Genomic DNA, 21,362 nt, shown 5'->3' with positions numbered 1-21,362 from the left:
TTAAGATGAGATCAAGCAAGGTCCCGACTATGGAACAGGCCGATAAGGAGAATGATATTTCCCTGAAAACCAACTCAATATTTCTTGGAGATAGATGAGTGTAAAGAAACCCGGAAACTCTGTCACCATGCTTGACCATGAACTTGGATCATGAATTATTCACCAGATCCTCAACCTAATCCGCAATAGATGGGAATGCAAAATGATACGAGGCAGAACCAAAATCCCAAATAGAAACTCGAGGGCCTGCTCAATGGTCGTGCCAAAAACACCAGCCTCCATTAAAGAAGCTCGAGAGGCGGATAGAATAGCCTTGGGGTGATGTCAATCTCGATTTGGGTCAGGCCATTGCCAAAAATCGCGATACGATCGATCGTACCAACGTTACAATTGGCCTCCCAATCCCTCCCAAAGACAGAGAATGGCTCGAGTCTTGATCCCCAAAGAACGGAAACTCTGAGCTTTTACCGATAAACTAACCAAGAGTATGAGAGAAGCAATTTGGGCATGTTCATTTATCGATCGAACGATCTGTAATGCTATCGCAAATCCGGTGGATATACACGTACACGAGCGGAAAACTTTTCTCCGATGCGCTTAGTTCGGACGTTTCATCTCGTTTCTAAACTTTCTCGACTTTACTTGGTGGCAATATGACCTGAGAGTGCGTAGATGCTTTCCGAAAGCCAATTTCCAATTTCGGACTAGGAATGCGGATTTGTTTTGTGAAGTTTGATAGACATGTTTTAGGGCATGAGGTTCGTTCGTCGTTCATGGGGAAGTTCGCCTAACTTTTGAGTTCAGCCTCAATAACGACGAGATGCAATCTCGAAAACCGTGCCTCTTGCTTGAATTCCTAAGTTGAGGAAATCGTCGTTTGTGGAACACAAGTTTAGAAATGCTTAAGCCACTGCATATACGTTGGTGATGATATTGGAAATTACAGAATTAACTCACATTTCAAGATTTCAATCGACAAAACGTGGCGCAACCTCATCCTTGATGGCTACTACCAAAAAAACTCTATTGATTCGATGCTTTTGACACAAAGGGTTGCAAGATATCAATGGTACATATATTAAAAAAATAATTTGATTCATTTTAATTTAAAACTACATTAAAATGTAAACCTATGACTTATCAAGAACCATCGCATAACCCAGAATATGTTATGTTCAAAAGAACTTCAATCTGTTCTCTCATTCTAAGTCGACTTTTCCAATCTTGTCCACTGATGTTCATTCCTTTTCCACTAAGAATTACTTCAAATCTCTCTTAAGTCTTGATCGAGGAATCCTTAAGCTGGAGTAATGGATATCGGCAGAGATGTGCCACTTGTACTTTTTGCCAATGCTTCTTGAAAGTTCCGTCAATTGAAACAACTGACTTTGTGGTATGCTGTCACCTGAAATTTACAGTATGCACTATCGTTTACATTCATAATGATCTAATACTAAACTTGTGGATTTTTTATTGCGAAAATAAAAATAAAATGCTTCAGAAATGAATAAAATCAACAATTCAGTTTTTCGCATAAATGACAATCTCATGATGAATCTTTGATAATTTTTTTGAGGCTACAATATTGCCAACATTAATCGGTCTAGCATTGCCAATCGTCATGCCTATTCCCCTTGTTAACGGTATCATTGAATTAACTAGTAAACACAAAATAAACCGTCTCCATAAACGTACTAAAACACCCGTCGAAAGAAATTTCTAACTTGAGCATTTACGAATACGAGTGCAAAAACTACCGCCAACGCTTCCACATCTTGTGTTTACGAATGTTTCCGTTTTTTTAATTTGTCCGAAATTTTCAGTACCGGCAGAAAAGCTAGTAAAAAAGAGTCATGAGGAGCGAAATCTGGTTTAGATTCATCCGATGTGACTAATTCCATGGCAGAAAAAGGTGAGAAAGGATTCAGTTTATCATCGTATGAGAAAAAAGCAGTAATTCGGATGATACATCTTCTTGATCAAGTTCATTGCCGTATGCTCATTACCGCATTTTAACCGATGCTCCATCCCCTGATTGGAGTAACGGTTGATGCTTGGAGGGATGGTGAGTGCCACAACAAAATACTACATGCTCTGCAAGTGAAAATGAATAGTATCCAATGCAAGAAGGCCATACTTCGGATTAGGGTTGAAGGATATATCTTCAGTGAATTCCCTATTAGAAATGATTGAAGTCCCATGTGCTCTCTACGTTAGGATCAGTGCAAAAAGCCTTGGCGCCCTATTTTCCTTTGGAGGGCAACATCAATACGAACAAACAACTTTGGTCAAAAGGAACATAAAATGAGGCACACTCGTTCTCAGATGTCAGGTTATGCCAAAGTGCTCAGATTTGGGAAGAGCAGCCATATGAAAATGGCCAAAAATTGGAACTTTCTTCTTCCAAATATTAGAATAAGAATAACCACCAACTTGCACACGGCAAAAATATTTATCGAAGTGAAGCTAAGCTCCCAAACCAAATTGCTATGTTTGGGAGGTGTTAAGACTTGTTCACGCTTGAGATTCCGAGGTTTGATCCACACTGACAATGGACTAATTAGGAAGTCATCCTTTGACCTCAATCCTACTTATTATCTTACGTAGACATAGCTTCAGTTAATTTCTAACACTTTCCGTAGCTATGTCTCTTGTCTCGACCAAAGAAGAGGATAGTATAGTCCTATGCACATATCGAATTTAATCACCAAGTGTTCTTTTGACTGGGTTTTGCTTTACTTTTTTGTCGAGGAGCATTTGAAATACTGGACAAAAAAAGCTTGTAACCCATTTTGATTTTATCACGAGAGGCAAAAGTTTCGGGTATTTCGCGACTACAATCTTTGAACACAATTTAAACCGATTCATATGAATCAATCTTGACAGCTTTGAAGCTCATCAAAACAGCATCAAGTGTAATCTACCCTTCGCTACGACGATCGGCTTCATTCAAGGTCAATTTACATGTCTTTACACATCAATGGCAATGGCTCGAAGGCCACTTGGATCATACTAGATAGTCAATTGATGACTCTGTTACTCTCCACCAAATAGTTGGCAGTGTTATGCTAGTTCTTAAGTTAGGAACACATTGTTATAAATTTTAGATTAATATCGTTTAAGCTGGGGTTAGGTGCTGTTAGGTTAACTTGGATTAGGTTAAGTCCATAAAGCCACATCGTCTACAAACTGGTGGAGAAAAACGTCTACAGTATATTTACCTGGTCTTTAGCACTTATCGATTGGGCCAATCCGTCCAAGGTTCACTTGCACTCGGCCGCAGTTATTTGGCACTTGGGTTTCCCTAGACATTCACTCTTTCAGTTGAATGGATTCATTCGTTTCAATTGGTCGGTCGGCTCATGAAGTTGAAAATCGAAACATGTTTTGATCCTATCAATGCTGACTTAAGGGTGACTGTTATGTCGGGTTAAAAGTACGAGCATTGGTCATTTAAATACCTCACAAATAGCTTGGGTCATGAATCGTCTGCAATATTGGCATTAGGTATTGTAGGCAGAAAAAAGCCAGAGGTTTTGAGATGTGGCCTGAAACTTAAACTAATGCCTGCTTCTTCTTACCCACCGATGCCTGACATTAACAGTCACTTAGTCTTATGCCTCTCTAACCACAGCTGATCCAATATCAGGGTCACCATTTCAATGGCTTTAAAACCATTTGGTGGAATATGACATGCCGAGCCTTAGCCAAAAAAACATTCAAAGTACCTTTTCCAAAAGCAGCGAGAGTTTATGAAAATAAAAATACATTGATCCATCACTTACACACATATTAGTTCTTAGCCATAAGACTTACCAACAGCTAACACACTGATTGGACCATTTTTAAAGCTCAAAACCTCATCACTAAAAAGTGTGGTGGAGACTGGACGCAGAATGAGTCAGCTATCGTTGGTGTGTGGCGTGCCCTTGAGTCTGAAGCGCCCTTGTACTTGTGGACACGCCACGCCAACGGGCCAATCTTCAGATCTCAGGCCGGACATTCGATCTTTCGAAGTGTCCCCTCCAAAAACAGAGAGCCCAGAGCTACTCCTCATCCATCCATCCATCCATCCATCCATTCATTCTGGTCCAGATCGGTCGAGTTCGGAATCGTTGGCCCCTCCCAGCCTCAGGAGGCGAGGTGTGGTGAAATTGAGGTAGAGTGTGTGGAGTCACTTAGTGTGGCCAGAATGGCGGCCTCAGCCCAAGATCTTCTCAAGCCGGACCCCGAGACACGCCCCCATCCGGCCCATCCGGCCCATCCGGCGGATAATGAGGAGGAGGACGACGACGATGATTTAGAGGCGCTTCGGTTGGCTGCCCTCAGCACGCTCAAGCCCAAGAAGCCGGCTTACGTGGTCCAAGCCCATGCCAAGAATCAGAACCTGTTGGCCATCATTCCCGTGGATGCTAAACCAGGCGGGCGTAGTGAACACCCTAGGCCCCGGCCCCTTATGCCGCCCGAATTTGACGCTTCCGTTCCGCCTCCGGGCTGGATGATCCCGGCCAGTCGTGCTTCGACCCGACTATCCACCGAGAGCGGCGCCAGACCGGCCCCCACCGCCACCAGTCGGGGTTATCGCAGCTCACCGCCCTCAAGAGGCTCGTTTGACCGTGAGCCGACTCGCGGGTCGTGGCCCGAATCGAACCGGGGCTCGAACTACCGCCAACAGCGTCGCCCTAGCCCTCCGCCAGCCTCGGAGGTGTCCGAGTCCGACTATTCCGAGTATTCCGAGTATGTCACTGATTCAGAGACTGAACCCGAAACTCCAGCTTCGGCCGAGTCGACGGTCCAAGTTGCGGATGTCAGTGCCCAGCGAAAGTTGCGGACGGCCATGTCCAAGGAGTCGACCAAGAATGACGAGGACGATGTGCTGCAAGTAGATTGTTCCGACGAGTTCACCACATTCCTCAATGAGTTCGAAGAAGAGTTGAAGGAGGAGGCACCCATCTCAGCCGCCAAAGTCAAGAAAAAGAAGCGCGTGATCAAGCGGCGGAAGCGTGTCAAACCGAAGCCCGTGGCTGACGGCCGATCCCATTCGCCCAAAGGCCAGTTTCGCCGCACCCGTTCGCCGCCTAGAAGATATTCACGCAGTCCCTACCGTTCTCGATCTCCCTATCGTGCGCGCCCCCATAGTCCCTTGGGACGACGGCGAAGTCCTTCCCCTCGTTATCGAAGGTCATCACCGGGCTATCGACCCCTTCCTCGGCACTCGCGTTCCCCGCGCCGATATTCGCCCCCCTCTCGGCGACGGCGAACGCCCTCACCTCATTCGCGAGACTGCGGCTCACGGTACTCGCCTAACCAAGGACTGCGGTTCGATCATCGGGCTGGCTCAGCGCCCAAACATGACGATCGTCATACCCGTAATCGATTAAGCCCCCATTCTTTGAAAGAACCCGATGTCAAGGCCCGATCCCTGCCACCGTCTCGGGAAGAGCACAAGTCTGCTCGAAAGTCCGCTGATCGTTTGGGGGTGAATGGAAACAATGGTTCTAATCTGGAAAACCAATCCAACGACCAGCGTTCAAAAGCCAAGGAGGAGCGGGATTTTCAAGCTAAACTCCAGGAGCTCCCTTCGCCGGAACGGGAACGATTGTTGGCCCGTCATGCTAAATTTGCTCAACCTTTATCGAGTTCGTTGACAGCTGAAAAAAAAGTCATTTCTTTGAAATCGGTGAAGGTTGGACGGATTCTCACCGACAAGGAAGAGGACAACCACGCCCTACCGACCAAGTTACATAAGCGACTGAACTCTGAAGAAGGCGGGGATTCGATTTCTCTCTCTGTGGATGACACTCTCGACATGTTTCAAGAGGAACACTCAAAGGCAGCTAAAGTGACGGACATGCGTCAAAAATTGAGAGGCAAAAAAGGTTTGTATTCGACAAGACACGCCAAAACGAAGCTTGCAAGGATTCACTGTTTCAATGTTTATTTATATTCTTAGGTGCTCCCCAACCTGATCCACAAACAGATCTTCGCGTCCAATTACATCAGAAACGACGCCGCCATGTAATTTCAGGAAAAGACCACACACCAGCAAATCTAGAGCTTGAGGAGTTGAGCAATGACAAATTCGACGAAGCATTAGAGCACGCCCAACTCAGTCCCTTGAAAGATTCCGTGGAACCTCACCAGAGTGACGACGATGCATCACAATCCGTGTTGTCCCGCCAGGTACATTCCCGAGGGTCCCTTCCCAAACCTCACAAAAGAATCATTCTCGGCGGCTCTGAAAATGATCCATTGGAAACCCGTGCAGTGAAGCGATCCTCGACAACGGCCTCCATCGGTCCCAGTCCGAAGAAGAAGTGAGTTGTCCGCCTATTTTTGTGACGTAACGTACAAGTCTTCATTTCGGCATTGAAACTCATTTTTTCAGGTCTGTCATGGACAGATTGGGTGAGCCAGTACATAACCCGAATGTATCGATTTCCGCCGTGTCGCCGTCCTCATCCCCCCCTCCTTCCTCCGCTCTGTCTCATCACCATCGGCATCTTATTACGCGACGGAAAGTCATATCTCCCGTGGAAACTGATGAAGAAGAGGAGAAATCGTCGGGGGATCCCTCTTCTTGGTCTTCATCGAAAATAGTTTCAAAGTCACCTTCAAAGAAAGATAAGAAGAAAGAGAAACGAGAAAAGAAGGAGAAGAAGAAAGCCAAGAAGGCCAAAAAGGACAAGAAAAAGAAGAAAAAATCGACAACAACCCAATCCTCGGATGAAGACGAGGATGACGATGACGAAGAGGGAAATGATCGCGATGTGCAGCCAGAACTGGATCCGGAGGAAGAGGAATTGTTCTCTTTCTTTGAGAATCAGACCGGCGAGGCTTGAAGAGTACACGCGCCAATGCCGAACTCGGTCCATTTTCATGTGTTGCTGACTTTCAGGATCTCTGTGGACGAGAGGACGCTCCATTATGTTTCTTTTTTGTTGATCTTTTTTCTTTTTTGCATCCTTTTCCGTAATCTGAACATTGTGAAACGCGCCAAAAAAATATGCTGTCTCATTCATCCATGGGAAAGCAGTGTCTACTTTCAGCCTGTCAATCAAGTCCACAGGGAGAAGAGCTCATTTCCAAGATCATACAACTGCTCGATAAACTAGGTAAGTGGGTCAAGCTCTCAAACACATCTTACCGCATTGGGCCATTTCCTTAACAACCTTGTGGCAAGGGAAAATATGCCGCCTAATTTATTATTATTATTATTACTATTATCATTACTATCATCAGTATCGCTATTTTTTTATATATTTATATCTGTGATATATTTTCTGAAGTTACGAAGCTCAATTGCCTCAAGTCTTCACCTCAGACCTCAAGAAGGCTTCTCAGAACAGTGGCTGTGAATGAATATCCTCCGTGTTACGTTCAGTATATCCAACGTTATGAGCCATTCCAATCCTATGATAATATGTGTCGATGTTTTCTCAATCCTTTCAGGTTAATAACCATTCATTCTGCCTCAATCAAAACCAACATGGTTTTCAATACGTTCAGCGAGATGAGAAAATAAAACGAAGTCCCCTCAGCATCAAAAATAAACCACGAGTTGATTTATTAACCATTCTAAACCTTTGGACATTCCAAAATTTGCAATTTCCAATACTCACTGGGCACATTAGAGGGAGGAATTCTAAAATGGGCCGCTGAAAAAGGGTATACCATTAGCATATCCGAAACACGGATCCAAGATCAAAAGCTGAGCATTACCTAACAAATTGTATTCAGGAGAGTAGTCCTCATTGGGGCGTTTGTTGCTCACAATATCAGCCGTGGTGGCATTGGGACCGAATTGGTTCCGATCTGGCTCCGTCACTTCTCCCAATAATCCTACAGTGGGAGTCGCCTTCCAAATGGAAGGGATGGCTGTTTTCACAAGGTCGAGTGTTTGTGACATGCCTCTTTGAATTTTGACGGCCGCTTCCAAGTCATCGATTTGAACGAGGCCTCGTAACAGTTCTCCAACTTCCGCTACAAGAATATTTGAACGTGATCAAGAGCACACGTTTAAGAAACAGAAAAAAGCTAGAAAACATACCGGTGGATTTGTAGATAGCGGTGATGAGTTCATGAAGTGAAACAATTAGCCCCAGGTCCTCGTAAGTACTACCCTCTTTGGTGGAATACTTTTTTCTCTCATGCTTCCTCCGATTTCGGCTGGATTTCGATCTCTGTGTATTTCTAGTAGATCGATCAGATGAGCGATAAAGTGCGATAATCGATCAAATTACTTCATTATGCGACATTCACCTGGTCTTTAAGGATGCTGCGTTGGATTTCTTGCCCGAAATGGTTGATGCGGTTCCAGTCATTGAGGTTGTGTCTGAATAGAGGTCGCCATCTTCCACATTCAAATCAACATCATCAAAGTGCCCTTGTAATGCCTTGGTCTTCATGTCAAGAACTCTTTTCAGTCGCTCCAGCTTTTCCCTAAACGCCTCTTTATTCCGTTGAATATTTTCCCAAGTGGTTTCACCAAATGCCTTTAGACTTGGAAGAAGATGGGTTTCTGGGAATCAAGATATCTAGATTAGGGATCGTGTTCAAAAATAATGCTCAATATTTTGGTAGTACCCTTGAGATCCGGACGATTCAGCTTGGCAATCCATCGGAACGCTTCGGCCCACGCATGTCCTTCAATGAGACAAGCGACGCCTTCCTCGCCATCACTGAGATATTCCATATGGATCAAAGCAGCCTCCGAATACTTCCTCTCCTCCTTGAGACTCTGAACCAGTCTCTGGCACAAAGCCAGGAGCTCATTTTGTGGTAACTTTAAGGTCTGAGCCAGTCCCAAACAATACCTAAAATTCAGGGATCTTTCCCATGCGTCCAAAGCTTTTAGAGACCATCCACCTCGTTGATATGTAAGGGCAGCGTCTTCATAATAATTTTTCACAGTCAAATAATCACCATAAGCTTCACACACAGCCTACAAAATTGTGAGGGCAGATCTAGAAATTAAATTAAAATCCACAACATACAACCCCCAAAAATTTACCTTGAAAAGCTCATTTTTCTTTCGAAATATGATCATCCCATCAATGTAAAGTCTTTGGTTGCGGATCAAAGACAAGCACTCTTCGTCATAAGTTGTCTCTTGTTCTTGAGCAAGATTGCTTAAGGCCTTGGCATAACGCTTCAAATGAATATCTATCTTGTACTTTCGATATGCCAATGGGTAGGAATTGAGCTCGTTCATGAATGGCAAATACTCCTTGGGATCTTTCTGAGACTTTTCCGCCACAAACAGCACCAAATCAAAGTCATACATGCCCAAGGCCACATCGAAAAGTTTATTCACATCCACCAAAAGCAGAAGATACTGCAAGGCATCCTCAGCAACAGCCATGTTCTGGGCTGAAATCAACAAATACGCATGGTTTTCATATCACTCTTTTATCTTTAATTCATACACCCGTTGAGCGGCATACTATCACTCACCTCTCATGTAGTCGATCCGTTGAAGTGCGTTCTCGAGGTCGGATTTTGAATTCTTGATGATACAAGACACAATGGGCAAAATATTTTTTTCTTCATCGGTGGCCAACACCTTTAACATCAGATTAGTAATGGTATCAACTTTACTCGAGTTTTCGGGCCAATGAAAAGGCCCAGATGACTCCGGATAAATCGAAGAGTACATGGTCAAGGTGCAATCTTCATTTCTGCAAGCACAGAACACACTCCTATCGTTCAGAAAAGGTTCCATGTAAACCAAATGTAAGTCAATGGTTTACTTACGATAAATCCGCTATGAAAAGGCACAGCCTCGAGATATCCTGAATTTGTTCGATGAAATCCCTAATAGACTCTTGGAATTTCATTGGGCTGTGATCGACCAACAGATTGAGATTGATCCTTTGCCTTCGAAGTGTATCCATAGCTCTTCCGTATTTTCCGTTATCCAACATATTTTTGACCAGGTAGAGAGTTAAAGCTCGGGGGTGGATCACCTCCAGATTTCCTCTCGGCATTTGGAGGACCACCTTCGAGTCCTCTGACACTGCCATCACCAGTTTTGAACCTCTCTCTAAGGCACGGACAGACTCTGAGAACCACGAGCCCTCGTTCTCAGCTTGGGTCAAGTTGATAAGCGGTAAACATCTCAATTCATGCTTCATGGTGGTGGCCAACAAGAAATCCGAATGAACCACGAAAGATGAAATGTTGGAGGCGATCTCTTTGCCATCCAAATACAAACGATGTCTAGCAGTGAGGCCTAAGCAATGAAACACTTCCTCCTCTTTTTTGTCCGCCACCACGACCAAGTTGACGCACACTTGCGGATGTTGAAGAGTGCTGTTCGTCAACCAGGGCTTCAGGTCTTCGTCATGGGGTTGGTATTTGAGAACCAATCCGCTAACTAATTGAACGGCAGCGACTTTCCCCGAAGGATCGCTTGAAATTGAATATATGGTCTCAGGTGCAATCAGAGAGGACGTTCGGGCTATCAAACCATCGGGCATCTTACTGATATGAAGAGCAATCAGTTTTTTACTCAGCGAACCCACGAGAAAATCATCGGATAAACAGGTCAGCGAGTCTAAAACTCCTTCCGAAACAGACAAGCTGCCTTGCGGATACAAAAGCTGACTTTTCACGATGAAGCCGTTTCCACCCGCACCCGTGATTTTTACACATTTTGATTCGCCCTGATGTGTCGAAAGGAAGTGAATGTCGCCTGAATCTAATTGGACCACAAATCCATTGATGGACAGCATTTCTTGCGATTCAGCATCTGGACAAGCCGACACCTGAAACAGAATGACATTAAAACAGCGTTCAAGGAATTGATGAAGAAGAAGAGATCGTCCTACGCTTTTAATGTATCCGTCGAAGTGAACTTCAAAGGCACTCATAGGGGGTGGGACGACCATTTGACGGAAGGGAGTGATCTTCAACACTTTAGCGTCCACATTTACGTGAAACGCCAGATTCGACTGGGAAAAACCGCGAGAGACCTGGACCTCAAATCCCATTTGCCATTGCCAATACTCGCCATTCGAAAACACGGCGTGACATCTAGGAAAAAAGAGGTCAGCAACTCTGAGGACTGGTCGTAATTTGAGGTCTTAGAGAGAATGACAAACTACCTGAGGGGATCCACAGCATCCCATTCGAAGTGCAGGAGATTGACTTGGGGGGTGGACCAGGCCTGTTTCAACGACCAATGGTAGTTGCTGCAGGTATATAAAAGAATCCGGACCACAGGTTCGTCCGGCGATAAATAGTCCGTGGCCAGTACGGCCAAGACTTCCGAAGTTTTATTCCAAGCCAACTGAGTGACGCGAGCTTCGGTTCGGCTATGAAAGTTCAAGACGATTTCGCCGTGGCGAAGTCCATTCTTCTCGAAGAACACAACCTGATATTTATGGGGCAATCTTTGAGTGGAAGCGATCAACGACCCCGAGGGCTTCCAGGCTAAGGCCGACTCCAACCCGGGCAAGGGCTCAGAGGTAGCCTGAAGCACACCTTCCCGATTGAAGATACGGATTTGCCGCACGGCCATTTCGCCTCGTGTTACATGGGACACGGCCCACATTTGCCCGTCATCCCTCCACACTAAACGAGGTCGGCGGTCATCCCATTCAAACACGGGTTGATGGGGCGTGGGGGCCTGATGGGCCGCAGATTTACCGGCCGAGCCGTGAAACTGCGTCTCTTTCTGACCCCAGCCCACATTGACAAAAGCGCCTTGCCCGAACTCCGTTTGATGCAAATCCACCTCGCAGAGCGGGTCGAACTCACGGCTCATCACTACCAACGTGTCCTGAGCCGTGATTAACACGAACAACTCGTCATCCGGACTGCGCACCAAATCGCGCACGCCGCCGGCCACCCAACCCACTTCTTCCACGCTGTACAACGAAGGCTGCCATTGCATCAGCGTGCCGGGCTCGAAGGCCCCGACCACAGTGCCGTCCGACAGGTCTAGCAGACGTACGCAAGGCCATTGGGCGGCCTCCGGTGGCAGTTGAGCGGTCCAGGTCCAATCCACGAGGTCGGGCCCCGTCAGACGATCCCCGTGAAGGCACCAGAGTCCGCCGGATTCGGCCAAGGCCCAAGCCGCCGGACTCGCCCCGGGTGACGGGGGACAGGTGGCGTGGCTCAGTGTCTGACACGCACTGTGGCGAACCACCAAGTTGCGCATGGTTGAGCCGCAAATAAGTACGCAATTCTTAGGGTGAAGACAGATGGACCGAAACACGTGGAAAGGTAACAGAATTGCCGAGCCTCGACTCTAAGCCAGACTACATACAGGGTAGTCTTAACTCCTGAGGCCTGAGGATAAACAACAACAAAGCGAAGTTGCGTGATTTTATGGCATTGGGTTAAAGACGAGTCGTTCTCAGAATTCAAACATGGACTTTGAAAGGATTTCTCGCGCGCCTTATATGCCTGCCGACTTCGGGTCTGAGTAACTGTTCTTATGAATTCGAAAGATTCTTATCGTATTTTGTCATTTAAGCCTAATCTGGACCACTTCTCTTTGTTCCCCAAGGCAAATTTTGGGCCTAAGTTTGTCTCAGTTAGTTCATTAGGTCAGATATTTTTAAAGTTATTCAAGTTATTTAGGATAAGCTGAATGGTTTAGAGGCCAGTGTTGTAACCGCTCGTGCCCCTGAGTTAAGGCTTGGACGTAACCCAGAATGAACATCTGCTCACCACCTTGGCGAGTGGGGTTTCATACCAGTTAACGTCCAAGCCCCTAACTCCGAGTTACGAGCTTTAAAAAAACTGGCCTCAGACCATACGAATGTATTTTCTCCCGCTAGTAAGCCTTTATCTTAAACAAACCGTAAGTACGCTTTGTATAGCCTCCTTACGCTGGATTAAAAATGTTTTACATTTAGCACTTCAGAGGGCGCTTTGTCAGTCAGCCTCTACCAAATAGAGGGCCGATTCTATTTTATTGGATTATAATCCGTTTGTGTTGTCTTTGGGTAATTCTGTTAAAATCTTATGGATAATTAATGACCTGGGTCACATAATTTCCGGAAAAGAAATTGCGTTCAAGGCACGGCACTAATAGCTTATTTAGCAATCTACCGTGCCTCTTCCCGTTTTCTTTGGGCCCAGTGACGTTGCAAATAAGGTACCTTATAGGCAGATGGAGTGATGTAAGAAATTTCAACTCTGACAAATTGTATGGCAAACTAGACCAACACCAAAAAACAGAGCATTAATCAAAGCTCAAATGAAGGTCGACCATGGTCATTGTGAGGTGGAGTATTGACCCCGGAAGGCACTCTACCTCTCAGGGTTGGCCTTGACATCTAACGTTTAAGCTTGGAGTTGCGAAAAGTTCCCACCCCCAAATAGGGTTTCAACCACCCTACTTGACAAATTTGGATTGTTTGTATGCGTGATTTCATACAAGTCCACGAGGCAGTGAGAACAAGGCAAAAATCCTCCCTCTAGGTGGTGAGGGTTTAAATTCACGTGCTGGGAGCTTGAATTTTAAATGATATTTATGCATACAGTTTTATACATTTTACAATCTGACATGACCAAGAGTCGCAATAAACAAAAAACCAATTTTCAACTAACCATAGTAGTCTAGTGGTCCAATGAACCCACTCAAGGCATGATTGTGTTCCTCAGAGACCGTAGGTTCGGCTTCCACCATAGGAAAGTACAAACTTTCACGTAATGTTTTCACTTTTATTAGCATTAGGCCTACAGTATTTATGCCTAAAAACAGAAGCTTTCAGATTATACGTAGAGCAAGGTACACAAGGTAAAAAAACATTTATCAAGTTAAATGCTCTGATAAATACCTTAAATGTGTTTTCAAAGATGTGATATTTTTTTTCATCATGATGCTTGCTACCTTGTTCATATGTTTTGGTCCCCTAGATATCCTGAATACCTAAGGTATCTGTTAGTGCACTGTAATTACAGAGCTGTAGTATGTGAAAGTATGCCCGCATTTTCTTGGGCTCAAGTATTGGCTTGGAGGATCCATGTACAATGATACGAATGTTGTGTCAGTCAAATCATAAATTTTCCATTTTATCTCCTAGTAGACGGATAACCCCTTTAAAAAAATTGGCCTTCCTGTAATTAAGCATAACGACACCAGTCTTCCAGAACCCGCCACAGCCTGCGACTGATTTTAGACAAGCTAGTTCCGCTCATAAAAAATCGATGCTCGAGCCCACAAACTGATATTTATTGATCGTCATTTCTGGGTCTAATCCCAAACGGGTGGTAGGTGGGTCAATACCATCTTAGCCCGTGCCAACCCGTTAGGCCTGGTCGATCTACGAGCGACGCTAGAACTTATATTTGTTGGGGTCCGGGCCCCACATGTTGGATTGCTTGGCCGCAGCGCGGGACGGGGCAAAGCCCAAGGCCTTTTGGATGTTCTGCCGTATGGACATGGTGCACAAGATGTAGAGGAAGATGAAGGAGCAATCCGTGTAATCCTCGCCCAACAGATTCCGGTGCGAAAGTCCTTGAACCCAGCTGATGGGCGTAAAGGGCAATTTGGCCACCACCTTGCCGTCAAAGATCGAGTTGAACATGGAGAGTAACGAGGTGAACACGAACCCGATGGCCACCATGGACTTCATCTTGACCACCATGAGGTCTCGATTGGTGTTCTTGAGCTTCTCCTCGTCCTTCTCCATCTTGCGCTTGCGCGTCTTGTCGAGCGTGGACTCGCCCAGGATCTCCTTCTTCTTCTCGAGTCGCTTGGTTTGCTTCTCGATGTCGCTCTTGAGCCGCTGATACCGCTCCGTGCGGTACACGAACAGCCACGTAAAACCCTCCCCCAACAAGGCCGTGAACACCGAGATGCCCAAGATCAGGAGCGTGTCCGCCCACATAACGGGAATGATGATGATGAACCCAGGATCGGAAGAGCTGGCAGCGAGCTTCCTAATCTCAATCGACAAGCACTTTGCGTCAGTTAGATTAGTACTACTTATGTAGTAGGATCGGTGGGATATATAGATGGGAGGGATTGAGGCAGGGACTGTTGTTGATGTCACGTTCCTTTTCTTCTAGACGTCAGCATAGCTTCAGGGTGACGGAAGGTGAAGTTCAGGGATGGCTCAAGGTGTGCCAATAGCGATAATAATCAATCCCTTTTCTTAATCAACGATTGATTGATTCACTTATGCAGGCATGGGCTCGGCTAGTCATTCTTGCCTCATTAAAATCATTTTCAAGTTGAAACAAATTTCAATGCAGTGGTGGGAAAGAATCAGACGACCAACACAATTAGATTAGTGAGGAGTCGGAGGTCGACAATATCAACCCTTAGTTCCAAGGTTAGACGGGACATGAATGGTAAAAATTTGATCTTTGCTAAGTGCGACCTGGATCGCTGGCAATATGGTATATGAAAAGTAAAAATACAGATTACTTGGGCGAGTGTTCTATGGCGAGACATTGTAAGTGGTATGGTCGTGATGAAGCGATAAGATGAACATTTATTGATGGTTAAATAGAAAAAGAAACGAGAAAATGCGATCGGCAGTGCCCGTTACCAGAAATCAAAGTCATCAAAATTAAACTTGTCCTGATTACGCCAAGCGATTCCCACACAGTAGTGTTCAAAGAGTTGCCGCATCAGCTCTTTTTCATCAAAAAGCTCCAATTTCTCGACCCGGTTGACTTCATCACGGGGCAATAACTCGTATACCTCGCTCATGGTCCAACACAACGCCCCGTGATAGCCCCGGGCCAGAAAACGCCCATTCTGCGCGGCCGGGCTTTGACAGGCGGCCACCCCGGGCAAACCGCAGCCGCGCGAACTCATATTTTCCACGATCACCGCTCCGAATCGATCGTTCATATTCAACTGCTCGTGGTTGAGAAACACGAGGGCACTAGTGAAGGCGGTCGTGGTCCAGGAGAGGAAGCGCTCGACCTTGGTCGGTTCAATATAAATAAGCACGCACTCGGCCAAGAAGATGGTGGGCAAAGCGTAATCGATCTGACACTCGGCCAGTTTCCGGGCCAAGAGCGTCAGGTCAGTGAAATCCGCGCCAATTAGGTGATATCGGTGGCCGTGTAAATCGGTGCGTGAGAGTTTGACCTCGTCATCGTCATCCTGAACCACTTTGCTGAGCAGTAATTTCGATTTCTTGATCCGATAGCATTTCTTGGCCGTCACCTCGGGCAAATCGACCTCGATGTAGTTGTTCACGGCCTCGTCCATGGGATTGAGTTCGTCGCGTAACCGCCAGAACAAGGTATCGAAGCCCGCCCCCAGACTCACGATCTGAACCTTGCGCCCCAAGGCTTGCCCGTACTCGACCGTCTTGAGAATGAGGCTTTTAAGGGCCGTGACCCGGGTGAAATAGCCCAAGTGGATTTCGGGCGCTTTGCGTTCGCCCATGGAACTGACCATTTGCGAGATGTACGGGTCGGTCCAATAACCGAAGTGGACGGCACTCCGTTTGCTGAACGTGGCGTCCAGGTTGGTGGACTGGACGGCCTCGTCGCCCATGATGGCCCATCAATTAGGCCAACCGCGGGGACGAGGGTGTGGCTTCCACCGGATGGCCCAATGGATAATGGATTGAGCGGCACTCAATGGACAATCGCAAGATGAGGATGAGGATGGATCGAAAAGGCTATGATTCATGCAATCGCTTTGAATTTCTCACCCAGGCACGATGATCACCGTCTCTTGAACTCGTATCTTCATGAGATGGCGTTGGAAACTTGGAAGGCGGGATCTGGGCTAGAGATTGGCCCCAAAACTGGATACTGGATATTGGAAATGTTTGTGGAGATCTGCTTTTTCAGTGTTGACTGTTGATAGATACTCAGGGTGACAGTCACGGGATCACGGAAGTCTTCTCGATCCGGCTTTTCTTTTTCGGTTGTAATATGAGATGCCACGCATTATTTTGGATCCGGTGATACCAGACTACCAAAGTTGATGGCATTGTTTCAAATAAGAGACCAATGCCTAGTAACTTGACTTCATTTTGTTTTTAAGAATCTAAGAAACATGATCATCTGGCTCGGGAGGGTGCCATCTCCTCCAAAAGCTAAACCCAGACTTATAACTAGGAACCAGAAAGATCATTTGTTTAGGTTAACTTAAGTTTTAAACTATTTCAGTCGTTTGGGGGCAATAAGCCTTTTTCACGAGTTTTAACCATGAAATGACAAAAAGCCGAGGATTTTCATGCAAAGGGAAGGGTTTGTGAGATGTTTAGCGGAAATTTTGGAGAAATTCGGGATGGTTGGAGAGAAATTTGGGGCTATATTGGCTCTGTCTGACAAAAAATTGTTTGCCTTGAACCCCAAGCTTTCTTTTAAGAGGACCTGTTGAACACATACAATAGTGCCATACAGTCAATGATCCAATTTTTACCTATGGACGAGGGATAACCATATGTGCCACCAAAGCTTTGTTCGTAAATGCAGGTGTGTACAGTCACGGACTTCTAGAAATATGGACTGCGAACGAGCTTGCCGGCAAATCGGCCTGGTCTTGATCTTAGCCAATCTGAGCCACTTTTCGAATTAAAGTAATAAAATAAGAGACGTAGATCTCTTCAATTAACGGTAGGTCAATTCTATGTCTTTTACATGCAAAGTCGATCGTTTCAAAGTTATGTTGTCAAAAGTTTATGTAGCTGACCAAGAGCAGGCCGAAAATATTACANGACACCTCTGGAGGTCAGCCTGAACCCAGGCTTGTTCCTTGCGTTTCATTTAAGTGTTTCCACCACATGGATGAAAACTTTAACTTGAGCCCCATTTTAACCTCTTCAAAATTTCGTTCTTAAAAATGTGGTCGAACAACTTACTCAAACCCGTTTTATGAAGCGTGCTGTACGAGAGCAATTGCTTGACAAGGAGTCTTATTAGGGGTTTCTACTTTGAATTTGGACGAGCTGTCATTGATTTATATTTGCACCATAGTTGTCCTAAGTAGCTTGACTACGAATGAAACATTTTTTCCACCAGCGACAGCTGAGACGAAAACATGCGATCGCAGCGCCCTTGATCGATCTATATATGAAGTTATCTATGGTTTAGGTTAACTTAAGTTTTAAACTATTTCAGTCGTTTGGGGGCAAAAAGCCTTTTTCACGAGTTTTAACCATGAAATGACCAAAAACCGAGGATTTTCAGTCAAAGGGAAGGGTTTGTGAGATGTTTAGCGGAAATTTTGGAGAAATTCGGGATGGTTGGAAAGAAATTTGGGGCTATAATGGCTCTGTCTGACAAAAAATTGTTTGCCTTGAACCCCAAACTTTCTTTTAAGAGGACCTGTTGAACACATACAATAGTGCCATACAGTCAGTGATCCAATTTTTACCTATGGACGAGGGATAACCATATGGATAAACGTTATTCTCCACCGATCAGTTGGCGGTGCTCATTTTTAAATTTGTGGCAAAATGTTAAAAGGCTTAGATAGAAACTTTAAGGGTTATCAATATAGTGTTAGGTTAGGTTGGGTTAGGTTAGGTAAGGTTAGATTAGGTTTGATTAGGTCAGTGGGATACCTTCTCGGTGTCATCGGGATCCAACGCCAACTTCTTGAGGGGCACGGAAGCGCGAAAGCTTTGGTATTCGACGGTCTGTGAGAGCACGCTCTGATGGCTGGCCATGATCAGTGGGTACTACGGGTGGGTGGGGACTAAGACCATTCAAAAACCACGGAACCTTGGAACCAGGACTGCTAACGGCGATAAGCTTTTAGATATCAAAGACTACACGCTGGGCGTGGCAACCGAGATTCAAATCAAATCGAATTACTGTAAGCACTGTATGTATTTTCAAGGTGAGTGACACTCCCTCTTTTATTGGGACTTTCGCCTTCCTGTTGTTTCTTTGAGGTTGTTCAGGCAGGAACCTGTGAAAAAGTGTTTCATAACATCAAAAAGCGTGACCGTGGACGGTAAATTGGAAGAATTTCGAGCGCATAATTAGCATCTGTACATGTCAAGACGCCGTATCTGATAAAAAAAACCCAAGCGTGTTTCATGTCAGGGTCTAAGGTATCACGCTTGACGTGACAATTAATTAGGAAAGCATTGAATCTTTGAATGGCACACAAGGCTCGACATTGTCGCTCAGGTCGCCAGCTGATCAAAGAATCCCCAAATCAGATCCACGCGATAAAATCTAATTTAATCAGAGAGAAATGGTGTATGTAGCATTAAATACAGGGCTTGACCCGAAAAAAATACTCTGTAAAACGGACCGTTACTGTTACCGTTACTTCTCTAAAACGCGATACCAATATAACTTTAAAAAAAGAGAAGGCCGTTACCGATACGTTTACTTTGAGGAAAAAAGATGGCTTTAAGGTGCAAAAGAAAAAACCTTTTTATGCGATTTTATGCGTTTAGTAAATATGACGTGAAACAAATGCGAATATACAAGAATGCGAGGTACAAGGATAAGAGCATTTGAGGATTCAAGGAATTGAGGATTAAGGATTTTTGGTTCTCATCATTTTTTTCTCTTTTATTAAACATAGGGACAAGTACTTTTGTCTGTGTTTTTATGGGTTGGAAAAATTAACAAATGGCAAAGTATTCCACAATTGCAAGCCTTGTCACAACATGGACTGTATTTCGGCGGTGCACATCCTTGAAGACAGGGTTGGCCAGGAGATGGACAGCAGCAGTGGTGTTTCTTCGGGGGAAGATCAGACGGAAATGTCTTGTTTCCAAAGCTTGTTTCAGACTCAATTAAAAAAGCGAAACGTTCAAACGTGACAGTGTCAATTTTAATAAATTTTCCCCGCTCAATTGGGAACAGTGCTTCATTCAAAGAAGTTAACAGTGCAGCAAATAGATTACTGCATTTGAGGCAAAACTTTTTAAAAGAAGTAGACCATTGATATATTTCTTCCCTGGTTAAAAAAAAGCAGAAAGTTACAGTAAACCTCTGACGACTCCTGTAATCCAGATCTTTGCCCTTGGTCTAGTCTGTTGTAAAAGGATTCGTCGTTCTTGGATGAAGTTCTCCACACACCGAAAAGCTGACCTAATTCCTTCAGCTTTTGCCGGTCTTCTGCAGACCCTTGGTTTTGGTTTTGGACATCAACACTGTACCACAGGACTTCTAGAGATATGGACTGCAAACGGACGCAAAAATATCCTATCTCCTAAACCGCTCATCTTATTCCAAATAAGCACTTGATACGACCACAAGATCTGGTTGAATTGATGAACTCAGTCAAGTTTAAGCCCAAACCTATGCTTAGGGAACTCAGGAGACATGTTCAAAGTTATGTAATATTTTCGGCCTGCTCTTGGTCAGCTACATAAACTTTTGACAACATAACTTTGAAACGATCGACTTTGCATGTAAAAGACATAGAATTGACCTACCGTTAATTGAAGAGATCTACGTCTCTTATTTATTACTTTAATTCGAAAAGTGGCTCAGATTGGCTAAGATCAAGACCAGGCCGATTTGCCGGCAAGCTCGTTCGCAGTCCATATTTCTAGAAGTCCGTGACTGTACACACCTGCATTTACGAACAAAGCTTTGGTGGCACATATGGTTATCCCTCGTCCATAGGTAAAAATTGGATCATTGACTGTATGGCACTATGTATGTGTTCAACAGGTCCTCTTAAAAGAAAGCTTGGGGTTCAAGGCAAACAATTTTTGTCAGACAAGCCAATATAGCCCAAAATTTCTCTCCAACCATCCCGAATTTCTCCAAAATTTCCGCTAAACATCTCACAAACCCTTCCCTTTGCATGAAAATCCTCGGCTTTTTGTCATTTCATGGTAAAACTCGTGAAAAAGGCTTATTGCCCCAAACGACTGAAATAGTTAAACTTAAGTTAACCTAAACAAATGATCTTTCTGGTTCTAGTTATAAGTCTGTTTGGCTTTTGGAGGAGATGGCACCCTCCCGAGCCAGATGATCATGTTTCTTAGATTCTTAAAAACAAAATGAAGTCAAGTTACTAGGCATTGGTCTCTTATTTGAAACAATGCCATCAACTTTGGTAGTCTGGTATCACCGAGTCCAAAAAATGCGTGGCATCTCATATTACAACGGAAAAGGAAAAGCCGGATCGAGAAGACTTCCGTGATCCCGACTGTCACCCTGAGTATCTATCAACAGTCAACACTGAAAAAGCAGAATCTCACAAACATTTCCAATATCCAGTTTCCAGTTTTGGGGCAATCTCTAGCCGCAGCCGCCTTCCAAGTTTCCAACGCCATCTCATGAAGATACGAGTTCAAGAGACGGTGATCATCGTGCCTGGGTGAGAAATTCAAAGCGATTGCATGAATCATAGCCTTTTCGATCCATCCTCATCCTCATCTTGCGATGTGTCCATTGAGTGCCGCGTCAATCCAGTTAGGTCCAGTTGGGCCAGGTCCGTGAGG

At 44.9% G+C, this 21,362-nt stretch overlaps 4 protein-coding genes and 1 long non-coding RNA gene across 6 annotated transcripts in view; 1 reads left to right on the top strand and 4 right to left on the bottom strand.

Moving 5' to 3' along the window:
• LOC131878825 (uncharacterized) overlaps positions 1-3,594 on the bottom strand; it is a 69,373-nt gene extending 65,779 nt beyond the window's left edge. Inside the window, exon 1 of the long non-coding RNA XR_009373069.1 lies at positions 3,222-3,594. This is a non-coding gene — a long non-coding RNA (uncharacterized LOC131878825). The remainder of the gene's footprint in view (positions 1-3,221) is intronic.
• A 305-nt stretch (positions 3,595-3,899) lies between these two features.
• On the top strand, positions 3,900-7,554 carry LOC131878807 (serine/arginine repetitive matrix protein 1-like). 2 transcript variants are annotated; one of them, XR_009373068.1, is made up of 4 exons: positions 3,900-5,879; positions 5,954-6,317; positions 6,389-7,115; positions 7,453-7,554. XR_009373068.1 is itself a non-coding variant. In XM_059224935.1 (3 exons), the coding sequence occupies exons 1-3, from the start codon at positions 4,193-4,195 to the stop codon at positions 6,840-6,842; spliced, it is 2,505 nt and encodes an 834-aa protein (XP_059080918.1). In that variant the 5' UTR covers positions 3,900-4,192; the 3' UTR covers positions 6,843-7,554. The 2 variants fall into 2 exon arrangements, 1 of the variants encoding a protein (XP_059080918.1); XM_059224935.1 differs by having other exon boundaries at positions 6,389-7,554.
• Positions 7,538-12,242, bottom strand: LOC131878806 (elongator complex protein 1-like). Its single transcript, XM_059224934.1, has 10 exons — positions 11,109-12,242; positions 10,833-11,037; positions 9,757-10,769; positions 9,457-9,680; positions 9,014-9,372; positions 8,587-8,944; positions 8,263-8,521; positions 8,051-8,193; positions 7,723-7,983; positions 7,538-7,658 (listed from the first exon to the last, which is right to left on the bottom strand). Exons 1-10 carry the CDS (start codon positions 12,164-12,166, stop codon positions 7,579-7,581), a joined length of 3,960 nt encoding a protein of 1,319 aa, XP_059080917.1. The 5' UTR covers positions 12,167-12,242; the 3' UTR covers positions 7,538-7,578.
• A 1,928-nt stretch (positions 12,243-14,170) lies between these two features.
• On the bottom strand, positions 14,171-15,023 carry LOC131878822 (calcium load-activated calcium channel-like). The gene has a single exon (XM_059224954.1). It carries the CDS (start codon positions 14,847-14,849, stop codon positions 14,295-14,297), a length of 555 nt encoding a protein of 184 aa, XP_059080937.1. The 5' UTR covers positions 14,850-15,023; the 3' UTR covers positions 14,171-14,294.
• A 415-nt stretch (positions 15,024-15,438) lies between these two features.
• Positions 15,439-16,797, bottom strand: LOC131878820 (leucine carboxyl methyltransferase 1-like). The gene has a single exon (XM_059224951.1). It carries the CDS (start codon positions 16,478-16,480, stop codon positions 15,512-15,514), a length of 969 nt encoding a protein of 322 aa, XP_059080934.1. The 5' UTR covers positions 16,481-16,797; the 3' UTR covers positions 15,439-15,511.
• Positions 16,798-21,362: the final 4,565 nt, after the last annotated feature.

The sequence above is a fragment of the Tigriopus californicus genome, chromosome 4 (assembly GCF_007210705.1).
Source record: "Tigriopus californicus strain San Diego chromosome 4, Tcal_SD_v2.1, whole genome shotgun sequence".
NCBI lineage: Eukaryota > Metazoa > Arthropoda > Copepoda > Harpacticoida > Harpacticidae > Tigriopus > Tigriopus californicus.
This window is presented reverse-complemented; position numbering and strand designations above follow the sequence as displayed.

Coding starts and splice junctions, on each gene's coding strand:
- LOC131878822 (XM_059224954.1), bottom strand. CDS start 14,849: ATGTGGGCGGACACGCTCCTGATCTTGGGCATCTCGGTGTTCACGGCC.
- LOC131878806 (XM_059224934.1), bottom strand. CDS start 12,166: ATGCGCAACTTGGTGGTTCGCCACAGTGCGTGTCAGACACTGAGCCAC. Junction 7,984..8,050: donor CGCTATCTACAAATCCACCG/GTATGTTTTCTA, acceptor ATATTCTTGTAG/CGGAAGTTGGAGAACTGTTA. Junction 7,659..7,722: donor TCCTGAATACAATTTGTTAG/GTAATGCTCAGC, acceptor ACCCTTTTTCAG/CGGCCCATTTTAGAATTCCT.
- LOC131878820 (XM_059224951.1), bottom strand. CDS start 16,480: ATGGGCGACGAGGCCGTCCAGTCCACCAACCTGGACGCCACGTTCAGC.
- LOC131878807 (XM_059224935.1), top strand. CDS start 4,193: ATGGCGGCCTCAGCCCAAGATCTTCTCAAGCCGGACCCCGAGACACGC. Junction 5,880..5,953: donor AAAATTGAGAGGCAAAAAAG/GTTTGTATTCGA, acceptor TTATATTCTTAG/GTGCTCCCCAACCTGATCCA. Junction 6,318..6,388: donor GGTCCCAGTCCGAAGAAGAA/GTGAGTTGTCCG, acceptor TCATTTTTTCAG/GTCTGTCATGGACAGATTGG.